General features: G+C 53.3%; 1 protein-coding gene across 1 annotated transcript; it reads left to right on the forward strand.

The window, feature by feature from the left end:
• Positions 1-753: 753 nt before the first annotated feature.
• TUSC5 (tumor suppressor candidate 5) lies at positions 754-11,173 on the forward strand. The gene is made up of 2 exons (XM_023519265.1): positions 754-1,140; positions 11,012-11,173. Exons 1-2 carry the CDS (start codon positions 754-756, stop codon positions 11,171-11,173), a joined length of 549 nt encoding a protein of 182 aa, XP_023375033.1.
• Positions 11,174-12,387: the final 1,214 nt, after the last annotated feature.

The following is a 12,387-nucleotide window of genomic DNA, read 5'->3' on the forward strand; positions in this document are numbered from 1 at the left end:
CCAGGGGGCACAACGATGCTCTCATCTCCTCTCCCCCTGGAACCGGGACCCAGGCTTTGGTCTGGATGTCTCTGGGTCAGGGGTCAGGGTTTGGGTGGAATGTGATCGGTGGGCCTGGGGCCCAGAGTTTCTAGCAGAGAGGAGGAAGCATGAGCCTGCTGTGGCCGAAGAGAAGAGGAATGTTCAGTCCCAGGACGGCGGAGGACACACCCCTTTGTGACCCACTTTGTTCCTCATCCACACCCCCAGGCTCCAGGAGCAGACCCTAGGGCTGCAGTGGAAGGTGGAGGCTGTCCCAATCCCCCTGGGCTGGGCTGGGCGGGGCGGGCAGAATGCTGCAGAGTGGTTCTCTGGGGAGAGAGGAATTGAAAAAGAAAAGTATCTCCAAGGAGGGCAGAGAGGGAGGGAGGCTGTGTGGCGCGCACACGCACACTCTCAGCCTCCCGGGAAGAGCATTCTTCCTCTGCTCTCTGAGCTCTCTGTTGCTTCTCTGCCCATCTGTGCTGTCAGCAGCGCCAGTAAAGTTGGCTTCCAACTTGAACTGATCTGAGGGCTGGCTCCAGCTTCCAGGGAGCTCCACAAGGCACCAGGTCCCTACCTCTGAACTCAGCCGGCCCTCCTGGCCCCCAGCTGGCTCTTCATCCCCTGGGTGATGCTTCTGCCCCTCCCTGGGGCTGGAGAATGGTGGGCTGAGGGCCTTCTAGAGCCCCTTGTTCCATCCTGGAGCTAGAGCAGTGCAAGACCCGGGCCGACATGGCCAACCTCCTGCAGCCTCAGTTGCCTCCAGCGCAGGAGTCAGGTTCCACCTCACCCCTGGAGCTGCCGGAGATGGAGAAACTCCTCACCAAGGTAGAGGACAAGGATGACAAGACCCTGAATCTGTCCAAGTCCCTCTCAGGAGCTCTGGATCTGGAGCAGAATGGCCACAGCCTGCCCTACAAGGCGATCTCTGAGAAGCACCTGGAGGCCTCACTTCCCCGGTCCCCCTCACGGGCCAGCTCGAGGCGGGCGTCCTCCGTTGCCACCACCTCCTACGCCCAGGACCAGGAAGTCCCCAAAGATTACCTCATCCTTGCCATTGTCTCTTGCTTCTGCCCTGTCTGGCCCCTCAACCTCATCCCCCTCATCTTTTCTATCATGGTAAGTACTGCTGTTTGTTCCCGGGGCTGGCTGGCAGTACCACACGAGCTGCCTAGGGTGTAGAGAAAACTAAGCAGCATGCTGGGGGCTGCGGGAGGACCTCCTTCCTCAGTGGGCCTCCTCGTTGACCTTGGAGAGGGGCCAAGGGCTGAGAACTTCTGTTTGCTGTCCTCTTTCACCTTTGCTTCTGGGCATCTCGGCTTGATTTTGCACCTATGGCTGCTGCGGAGAGGGACTCAGGAGCTGCTTGGAGCTAAATCCTGCAGGGCAGAGAGACAGCCAAGTTGGGAGTCTTGCTTTTTATAAAGGGGAAGACTGTCCCCCAAAGTCATTCCTGAGTAGGCCTCCGTCTCAGCAGAGGTTGCAGTCAGAAAGGGGTCCCAGGGCCCAGTGATCCCAGAAGGGAGCCAGGCCCCCTGGGTGCCCTGGGCATTCTACCAGCCTTTGCCAGCTCTGGTTTCCAAGAGCCAACAGCAGTTTCTCTGCTGAATGCTGCAGGCTCCAGGGCCTGGTTCCCCCGAGGGGCACACAAGGAGGGGAGGGATTGCAGGCTGCTCCCCAGGATGGGGGGTGGTGTCTGCTGGAGCCCTCTGGACGTTGGTGGCTACACTGATTTTAGCATCTGACTTCAAGGGCTTTAGGGCAAGGGAGGTCTGGGTCATGAGTGAAAAATTATAGTCAGAGGGCATGGGCAGCCTTGCCAGGGAGGGGCATGTACTGATGTCTTTACTTTTTTTGAGTGAATTGTCTTACATTGTCCTCAATCTAAGCCATTTGGGGACAATGTAAGGCATTAGAACCACTTACAGAGGATCCCACAGAAAAGGTTCATAGGTATTGGCAAGTGACATTTCCAGGAAGGAGAGAGACAGAGAAGGAGAGAGAGAAAAGCTGGGAATGGCAATAACTTTCAGAATGAGGTTAAGAGCCCAGGCTGGTCAGGGTCAGAGGACTGGGTGGGGTGAAACTGTTTGCTCCCATCTGGCGTGACTCCTGCTGAGTCATCGGTCAAGTCCCCAGGAGCTGTGCTTGCTCTGGGCTGTCTTCTGAGAAAGCCCATATTTCTCACCTCTGTCCTGTTCATGAAGGTTTGGGCTCCAGCCAGGGAAGCCTTCTGTGCCCCACATCATATCTAGTACCCCTTCCAGGACATCAGGGGACACTCCTAGCACTCCTGAGTCCAAAGAACTTGGCATGGGCTCAAGAGCCAGGGCTGAGCATAGCCCTGGGTGGATACCTTCCAAGGAGCTTCTTGTGATGCCTGCTACCCTCGGGACAGCTGGAGGCAGAGCCAGGCCCTCACGTGCAGCCAGTGCATCTGGGCAGGGTCAATCTCTTGGTTACAAGGAAAGGTCCCAGGAGGGGATATAAGCTTTGGGGAGGGAAGCCATACAGGGCTCAGGAGAAAATAGTTGCTAGAATCTGCCTCCCAGAGGGGGTGGCCTGCAGCCTGGGTAGGAGCTGCTCTTGTCAAAGGGAATCTGAGTCCAAGGGTGTGAGACCACCGAATGCACCCCCGGAGCATTTCTATACCCTTTTAAAGTTCTTGAGTCAGGTTTGATGGTCACTGGGCTGGGTGCAAGGAATACAGTGCTAAACCAGACACCAATTGCCAATTCCCAGGAGCCTCCATCCTGGGAAGAAGTGGGGAGAAACTTTGTAGCATGGTAAGAAGCACCCATGCTAGACACAACCACAAGGTAATTATGTCGCTGTGGGCAAGCCGTTCAAATGCCTCTTCTCAGTATTCCCACCTACAAAATGGGCATAACTATAATATCTGCGTTAGAAATGGGATAGACCACACAAAGTGCTTAAGTGAGTCGATGGTGATATTATGTGGTAATAGCAATTAAGTGGCAGCTGGGTGGCTCCTAGTTGGGGATGGGAAGCCATTGTGGGTTTAAAAGAAATACCTCTGTTGAGATATAATGCACTTGCCACACAATTCACCCACCTAAAGTGTGCAATTCAATGGTTTTTAGCATATTCACAGACGGGTGTGATAGTAACCACAATCAATTTTAGAAAATTTCCAAAAGAAACTCTGCACACTCTGGCAACTCCCCAACCCTCCTCCCCAGCCCTGGGCAATCACTAATCTTTCCGTTTCTATACATTTCCTTATTCTGAACATTTCAGAATGGAATCCCATACTGAGTGGCCCTCTGTTCCTGACTCATGTCACTTAGCTAAGGTTTTCAAGCTCCCTCCTCCCCTGCTGTAGCAGGCACTTAGGGCCGGGAGGGGTGTGGTCAGATTTCCATTTGGGTGGACAATTTGGTGCAAGTGAAAGGAGGGGCTGCTGGGATGAGGCTGGCGATCAGGTGAGGGGGCCTCTGTGGGAATGTGCAGATGACAGGCAAAGAGGCCTGGATGAGGGTTGTGGCGAGAGGCAGAGGGGAGTTTCTGGAAACCCTCTAAGACCTGGTTTTACTTGCCCTTCATTCATTCAGCCAACCTAAATGGCAAATTGCTTATTCTAGGGAAGTAAGCGGTAGAGGATGATGGGGCTCCCCCCGAGAACGTACCTCTTTTATGAACCTGGCACTGTGTTAGGCATTGGGAAGTGGATGGATAAGATCAGTTGATGGTCTGTTTGGGCACAGAGGGTGGGATGGGGAGGGAGTTGGGCGGGGATTCATTGTAGGGATTTGTTTCATCCTGGTGGCTCTGAAGAGCTGCTAAAGAGTTTCAAGCAGAGGCAGGGTATGGCCAGTACTGTGGGAATGGGCTTGAGCAGAAAGACGCTGTAGGAGGCTCCTGAGATAGTCCAGGCAGGACTGATGAGGATCTGGACTCAGCACCAAGCCCAGCAGAGGGTCACTGAGAGAACTGTAGAGGAGAGGGAATCAGGGTTTGCTTCAGGCTCTGGCTGTCCCTCAGAAATATTAGAGCCATCCCAGAGAGAGCTCTGGAGACCTACAACATTTAGGACATGGGCAGAGGGCTGTGGACAGATAAGGGTTTGAAAAGGTGATTCCAGGAGGTGGGAGGAAGAATAGAGAAAGGGGAGACATGCCTGGGAAGGAGTGAGTCTGAGGACTCCCATGGGGTGGGATTGTCTCTAGACCTAGGCATGGGGTGGACCCAAGGCTGAGGATGGCAGAGATGCTGTGAGAACAGAACCAGGTGGCACAGAAGATGTTGGCAGGGATGACACTTGGAAGGGTTGGACTGGGCTGGGAAGATGGTAACAGCCTTGGAGGAGAGGAAGAGGTCATGGGCAGGGCCCAGAGAAGTCAAAGGCTATGGGGGTGGTGAGAGAGATTTTGGAGCTGATATTTCAAAGGAGGAGCCAGGTGGGGTGATGGCAAGGGTTGAAGTGTAGTTGTGGAAGTGAATTTCTAAGGGGAAATATCAGAAGCCAGGATGTCAAGCCCAATATCAGGGAGAAGGAAATTGAGGAAGCCTAGCGTTGAGGGATAATATTATGCATATTATCATTCACTGAGTACCTAGTAAATGTTAGGCACAGTTCTAAACTCTTTTTTTTGAGACGGAGCCTCAAGCTATCCCCCTGGGTAGAGTGCCATGGCATCACGCTCACAGCAACCTCCAACTCCTGGGCTCAAGCGAGTCTCCTGCCTCAGCCTCCCAAGTAGCTGGGACCACAGGCGCCTGCCACAACGCCCGGCCATTTTTTGGTTGCAGCCATCATTGTTGTTTGGCGGGCCCTGGCTGGGGATTCGAACCCGCCACCTTAGGTGTATGTGGCTGGCGTCTTAGCCGCTTGAGCCACAGGCGCCGAACCCAGTTCTAAACTCTTTACTTATGTTGTCTCACTTAATCCTGACTATGCCCCAATGATGTGTAGGCTTTTTTTTTTTTTTGTGGGGGAGGGAGATAGTCTCACTCTGTCACCCTTGGTAGAGTGTCGTGATGTCACAGCTCACAGCAACCTCAAACTCTTGGGCTTAAGCAATTCTCTTGCCTCAGCCTCCCAAGTAGCTTGGAGTAGGTGCCCACCACAACACCCAGCTGTTTTGCTGTTGTTGTTGCAGTTGTCATTGTTCTTTAGCTGGCTCAAGCTGGGTTTGAACCTGCCAGCCTCAGTGTATGTGGCTGGCGCTGGAATCACCTTGCCCAGCTGAGGTGTAGATATTATTGTCCTTATTTTATGGTGGAGAAAACTGAAGCACAGAGGCATGAAATAACCTGCTAGTAAGTGTGAACCCCAGGATTGGGACCAGCTGCCCAGAGTGAGCGCCCATGTTCCCACCCCCAACACTAGGCTGCTCCCCTGGGAATCAGGGGACAGCCAGGCAGGGAGCATTAGTGGGTGTGCTCCCAGTTGTTTCCCTTGTTCTGGAAACCAGTCCAGTTCACAGGACATCCCTATTTCCCAGGCAGGGAGGTCAGTTATCCATGTAGGGCAGTGACACTTGGTCCCACCCCATGGCATCAAAGGGTAGAAGGAGGGACAGAGAGTGTGGTAAGAGAGGAAATTTCCTATGCTGTCTCCAGGTCCTGAGGGCAGACTTCAGAACTCCTCATCAGAAATGCCCCCATTGGTTACCAAGTGAAGGCTCAAGCCCATGACCCCAGGGATGGCAGGAGACCCCCAGCTCTGACAGCCTCTGTAGAGCTTCTTGCTGACTGTGGAGTGTGCTGGGACATGAGCTCAACAAAGTCTGCTTCACTGTCCCCATGCAGAGCAGTGCCTTGGCCACAGCCACATGGCTGGTAAGGTGTACATCAGCTGGGCGGGCACATCACTGCTCTCTCCACGGCCCCATCTGCCTCTAGTTCTGGAGACAAGGATGGTGTATATTTGCCAAGAAAGCCAAAACTTGCAGGCTATTTATGCAAGGAGGGAAGAATTTCACTTCCCTCCCTCTTTCTTGGCTTCTTTTCCTCCCCCCCCCCCCCCCCCACCGCCTTCTACCCCACCAGCAGGGGCCTCTGTAGCTTTTTTTTTTTTGAGACAGAGTCTCCCTCTGTCACCCTGGGGTAGAGTGTCATGACATCATCACAGCTCATAGCAACCTTAGAGTCTGGGTTCAAACAATCCTCCTACCTCAGCCTCCCGAGTAGCTTGGACTATAGGAGCTCACCATCATGCCTGGCTAATGTTTCTATTTTTAGTAGAGATGGGGTCTCACTCTTGCTCAGGCTGGTCTTGAATGCCAGAGCTCAAGCCATCTGTCCATCTCAGCCTCCCAGAGTGCTGGGATCATAGGTGTGAGACACAGAGCCTGGCACCACTGTGGCTTTGACAGAGGCCAGCTGTAACCAGGGCTGGTGGTTGAGGGGCTCCACAGCTGTGATCACAGGTGTCCAGCCCCAGCCCTGCTCAGCCCTGAGGCCTCCTGTGAGCCTCCAGGGGTGGCCAGAGTTTACTTCTGGGTCAAGCTGCAAAATCTCCGTGTTCCTCCCTGTTAGAAAGATCTGACAGTGAAGGCACTAGCCCCCCAGCAGCTGGCCTTTAGTCAGCAATAGTGATAGAACAGCTCTGTTCCTTCTGAGCCACGTGATCATGTCCCTATCACTCAGCCTCCCTCCTTGCCCTCAGTTTCTTCATGTATAAGTTAGACATAATAAAACCATCTAGCTCACAGGGCAGTCCGGGGATTAAATGAGCTAATGCATATGAAAGCCTCTAGCACAGAGCCTGGCACATACTAAATGCTTAATGAATGGAAGTGGTTACTGTTATTAACTTTGCAATGTGGGAGGAAAGGGCGAATTCCTAGTGGACAGGCACTTCTGACCTTAACCAACTTTGGGAGAATGGGGTCTCATCCCTCATGTCAGCCCCTGGGGAGGTGGGCGGCCCCACTGGTTTGGGTGGAGGCCCCTGAGCATCCCTGTTTCTGTGGGTTGTTGCTACAGCACGTGGGAGCACCACAGAGATTGAGGGCCTTCACTATTTCCTTTCTTAGATGTATTTTATAACCGAATTCTTTAGTTGATGTGATGTACAGTGCGGTGAATTTTGTCACGCTTCCGTTCATTTGTGCATCCATCCTTTCACTCAGCAAGCGCAATGAGCCCCAACCAAGGCTGGCGGTAAACTGGCACGCAGACATATGGCTTCAAACACTGATGTACTAAAGAATTGGTTCGTAAATAGCTGCTGCTGTCCGAAGCATTGCCAGCCCCTCCCACCACGGCAGCCCCTCCCACACCACCTGACTCCTCCCGCGGACCCTCCTACTCTACAGACCTTCCTACTCTACAGCAACTGAAGGGTTAACCTGGAGTCTGGGAATTCCCGGAACAATGGCCTGGAGGTGGGAGAGGGGGCCTTGACCTGCCAGGAGGCGGTTGTCCAGGTGTCTGGGTGGAAGGACTAACCGCCGCTAGGCCCTGGCACACCTTCTCAGACCCCAGGGGCTGGGCTCAAGCCTCAGGGGTGGAAGCGGCTCTTGCCTGAGAAGTTCTGTTTTCTGTTGCTTCCCTCCTCAAGCTGGTTTCAGCCTCTGGCAACTCCCCCCAGCCCCCCCCCACCCCACCCACTTTCCTCTCTGCTCTCACACTTCCCAACTGTCTCCCCTCCCCCTACTTCCACAGCTACTGCAATCACCATGATCTGTTAGTGCGCAGCCAGTACAGCCACTACTGCAATGATCATTATTGTGCCTTTACTTTAAGTCATTTTGGATGGAAAGATGATGCCACTGAGTGGGAATGGGGAAAGCAACAGGTAATTTACTCATTAAAAAGAGATGGAGGATCTCCTTCCATCCCTAGGGCCAAGGGCTTGATTCTTCATTTGGTAACTAGTGGGGGACTTCAGAACTGAGTGCCAGGTAGGGGTGAGGAGCTTCTCTGTCTTGATAACAGCCTGCGAGATTTTATAGGTGAAGAATTGAAACTTGGAGAGGGTAAGTAGTCTTCCTGAGGCCACCAGCCAGCAAGAGGTGAGTCCAGGATTCAGTGCCAGGAGGGGTGACTCCCAAGCCTGTGTGAGTCACTTCTTAGTCCTGGTCCTCCAGGCCATGGAGTCATTGCCAGCCATGAGTTAGGAGTCTGCTCTTAGAGGTGGCTATTTTCTCTCTCTTGTATAGACCAGAAAGCTAGGATTTGCAGGATAGTAGGGATGGTTATACTGGATAGTGTATAAAAAGTACCTGACACAGCAAAACGGCATGATCAGCTCTGCCCTGCTCCAGCTGGTCCCAGTGCATCTTTCTCAATGTATCTCTCAGGCTCAAATGTATGTAACTGAGATGTGGGGTCCACGGATCCATTGATAAAGAGGCTGGACTTAGCTTCACCAAAGAAAGATCCATCCTTCTCTTTCCCTCTCTCCTCCCCTTCCTTTCCCACCTGCCTCGTACCCAAGCCAGCTCATCTCTGCTCTCTCTATGGTCCTGAAGGCACAGCTGTTCCTCTGGAAAGAGGGGAGCAGACCTCCTAAACCCTGCTCCTTTCCCCTGAGTGTCATGTTTGCAGCTGAGAAGTCCTCCGGCAATGATTCAGGGTGGCCCAGACTTTCTAAAACCAAAGTTCCCAGAAACCCTTGAGGCCTTTCTGCATATTGCCGCCTCTTTCTCCTAATGCTGCAGAGTCACTGACGCCCTGAGTTCAGTGATCTGGTTGGTCATGCAGGGAGCTGGAGCTGGTATGTGTTAGTGAGTGGGGCCAAACCCCACAGCGAGGTGTCTTTCCAGTGGGGCCTGTACCCCTTATTTCTTTCATGAAGTTCTGTCATTAGAAAACAGACCTTCCTCTGGTTCTTTTTCTCTCACCCTTTATTCTTTTCTTCTTCAAATACTTACTGAGAACCCACTGGGGCCTGGCCCTAGGTTAGATGTGAGGGATACCAGGATGGAGGCTGCATGGCTCCTGCCCTCAAGGAGTTTACAGTCTAGAGAAGGAGAGCCGCACAGCCACAAGAAACAATGACACAAGGAAAAACAAAGAGTTGTGCAAGATGCCATGGGAGCCCCAGAAGGAGCGGATTACTCGCTGTGGGAAGGTTTTCCCGGGGATGACTCTTGAAAGATGAAGAGCTGTCGTGGTGGCAATGTGGTGATGATGAGGGGCATTCCAGTAGGGAGGACAGTGGGTGCAAAGACACCGAGGCATAAAAGTATATCCCTTTCACGGGGAGCCAAGACCAGGCTTGACTTTTTTCTTTCTTTCTTTCTTTCTTTTTTTTTTTTGAGACAGAGTCTCACTATGTCACCCTCAGTAGAGTGCTATTGTGTCACAGCTCACAGCAACCTCAAACTCTTGGGCTCAAGTGATTCTCTTGCCTCAGCCTCCCAAGTAGCTGGGAGTATAGGCACCCGCCACAATGCCTGGGTATGTTTTTTTAATTGTAGTTGTCATTGTTGTTTAGCAGGCCTAGGCTGGGCTCAAACCTGGCAGTTCGTAGCTCACTACTGAGCTACAGGTGCCGAGCCCAGGCTTGACTTTTTAAAGATCTCATCTTGGCTGTAATAGGGAGGAGAGGTTGGAAGGGGCAAGGCTGGAACAGAGGGGCCAGTGAGGAGGAGGCTGGTGAAATCTCCATGCAGACAAATTAAGGGAGTGGCCTGAGAGGTGGAGACAAACATGGGGTACAGACAGTAGAGAGGTGAGGGGTAGGAATTCCTACCTGATCGTGTTGTTGTTAGGGTTGGGGCTCCTGTGCACAGTGTGAGAGGGGGCTTGGGCAAATGGGAGGAGAGGCATCAGCAAGAAGCAGATGGAGTCTGATGTCACTCTGTCCTGAAGAAACTTGGAATGGAAGCGCAGAGTTGGGAGTGGGGGCTCTTACAACTCTGAGAGGTGAAGGGGACAGAGGCTTGCAGGGGGTGCCTACACAAGAACAGAGGAAATTTCTCTGAACCCCAGCTTCTTCCTCAGGGAAGGGCGACAGCCCTGCCAACCTCGGAGGATGGTTCTGAGACTAAATGAAATAATTTAGGTACCATCCTTAGCAAGCTTCCTGGCACCAAGTAAGGGCATCATCATCACCATCATCATTATCCTTAACTACATTTCCATGCTGAGCTCAAGAGCCTCAGATAATCAGAAAATAAAATAAGCAAATGCCTGCCCAGAGGCCCTGAGAACAGTCTCATGGTTAGCAGATCCCTGCCCATGCCCCTTCCTGGGGAGGCTGGGGCAAGTGCAAGAAGAAAGAAGGGAGTTCGAGAGCTGGAGGAGCCTGGAGATCTTGGGGCCCCCATTCCTGGCTTGGGACACACCTCCTGCCAAGGCACCCTCCTAGCATCCTGCCTGTCCTTAACCCTTCTGTCCCCACCCTCACCCACCTGATTAACCAAGTTCAAGAAGAGCCGAGCTCACTGAGATGGAGCCATCTGTAAAACCGGCCCCATGAAGCCACTGGCTCTGACCCAGCCCCCGCTTTTCAGGCAAGGTGCTTCACCTTCCTGTGTGATGTGGAGAGAGAGCTTGGTGGAGAAAGGATGTAGGTCTTAGGTGGGAAATAGTGGCAGTGAAGACAGCACGCTTTCTCTCTTTCATGGCAAGAGTGGGACTCACAGAGGAAAGGAGGCAGGCATGTCAGGCTGTAGAAAAAGCCCCACAGGATCCCAGAGTGGCTGCAGAATTGAGCCTTGGGCTGGGGTCTGCAGAGGTCAGGCCTGTCTGCTCCTGCCAGCTGGCCTGGACCTGGTCTACCCTCTCACCTGCCACACCACCCCGCCCTGCTGTGGTCCTGAGAGGAAGTGCCCTGGATTGCTTGGTTCTGCTCCCAGCTGAGGGGTGGACTTGGTTAAGTCCCCACAAGAAGCCCAAGCCCCTTCTCCAGGAGGAGGCCTCTTCCTCTCCCCTAGGGGAGCTGCTGGAGTGTGGGCTGCAGTGGGCGCAGGTGTGCCTGGGAACCCAGGCTAGCGCCACCCCAGGGATGCTGAGGCCAATGTGGCTGACAGGCAGCCTTTCTGAGGTCCCTGCCATCCTCTCTCTACAGTCTCGGAGTAGCGTGCAGCAGGGGGACCGGGATGGGGCCCGGAGGCTGGGGCGCCTGGCCCGGCTGCTCAGCATCACCTTCATCGTCATGGGGATCGTCATCATCATTGTGGCTGTGACCGTCAACTTCACAGGTGAGGCCCAGCCCCTCCGCACAGAGTGAGCCAGCTTGTTGGGTGTGAGGACTGCGTGAGGGTGTAGCCCTGACTCTGGGCTGGGTGGGGGTGAGGGGAAGGATAAGAGCCTGTGGGGGCCATAGATTTATCCTCCCACTCCACAAAAGTGACCCAGTCTGGGTAATGACCCGCTGAGGGGGGCTGGGTTTGCTGACTTGTCTCACACCTGGAAAGTGAAATCAACAACAGAAAAGGGTGTAGCAAGAGCACAGGCCCAGGGTTGGCTCTGACCAGTGCCCTGCCTGGCTGACCCTCCCTGTTTCTACGCACGAAGTGGCAGGAAGAAGCATCTCTAATGCAGAGGCTTTTGTGAGTGACCCAAGATAATGGATGTGACTATGCTTTGTCAATGGTGGGCTTGGAACATCTCTGTGGAGACACTGAGGACACACCAGACATAAACAATGATATGGTGCAATTCAGGAACTAACACTTCTGGGAGCGCCAGTGGTGGCCTAGTGAGTTTATCCATGCAGGGGACCATTTTCGAAAGGAACTCTTAGCTGCTCATGAGGTCCAGGCAGCTTTGTGCATTTGGGGGCTATCCACGTCAGAACTTTCCATTTTCTTCTCACCCACGCACACGAGGAGCTCCTCAGGCATCTCTACCCATTGCAGTGATCAGCTGAAGCTTTTTGTGCTCCATGGATCTGCAGCAGGGGTCACAGGAGAACGTGTAGAAATGTAGAGTCAGGCCCCATCCCAGACCCACTGAAGGGGAATTGGCATTTTAATGAGATCTCCAGCCCAGTCATTAAAGTGTGGGCACCACTGGTCTAATGCGTAGTGTTCACCTTGGAGCAGAAAGCCTGGGATTCAGTTGTGGGCCTTTAAATAATCTTGGCCACTTAGGAGAGGGAGGTGTTTGGGTTTGTAATCAACCTGCCTGGACTCAGAATCCAGGTCCTGCACATTCTAACTGTGTGGGTTAAAGCATGTTCCATCACCTCTCTGAGCTTCCATTTCCTCCATAAGTGCAGAGTCTGACTGCCATGCAGGTGTGAGGGAAGAGGGGCCTGCCAGCCCCGGGATATTAGCTCCAGGATCACCTAACAGTGTCTCAGTCTCCTTTACCTGCTGCTGCTTGTCATTTTAGCCAGGACTGTTTTTTTTTTGTTTTTTTTGAGACAGAGCCTCAAGCTGTCACCCTGGGTAGAGTGCTATGGCATCACAGCTCACAGCAACCTCCAACTCCTGGGCT

The sequence above is a fragment of the Otolemur garnettii genome, unplaced genomic scaffold, assembly GCF_000181295.1.
Source record: "Otolemur garnettii isolate 467f Iridium unplaced genomic scaffold, OtoGar3 scaffold00166, whole genome shotgun sequence".
Classification (NCBI taxonomy): Eukaryota; Metazoa; Chordata; class Mammalia; order Primates; family Galagidae; genus Otolemur; species Otolemur garnettii.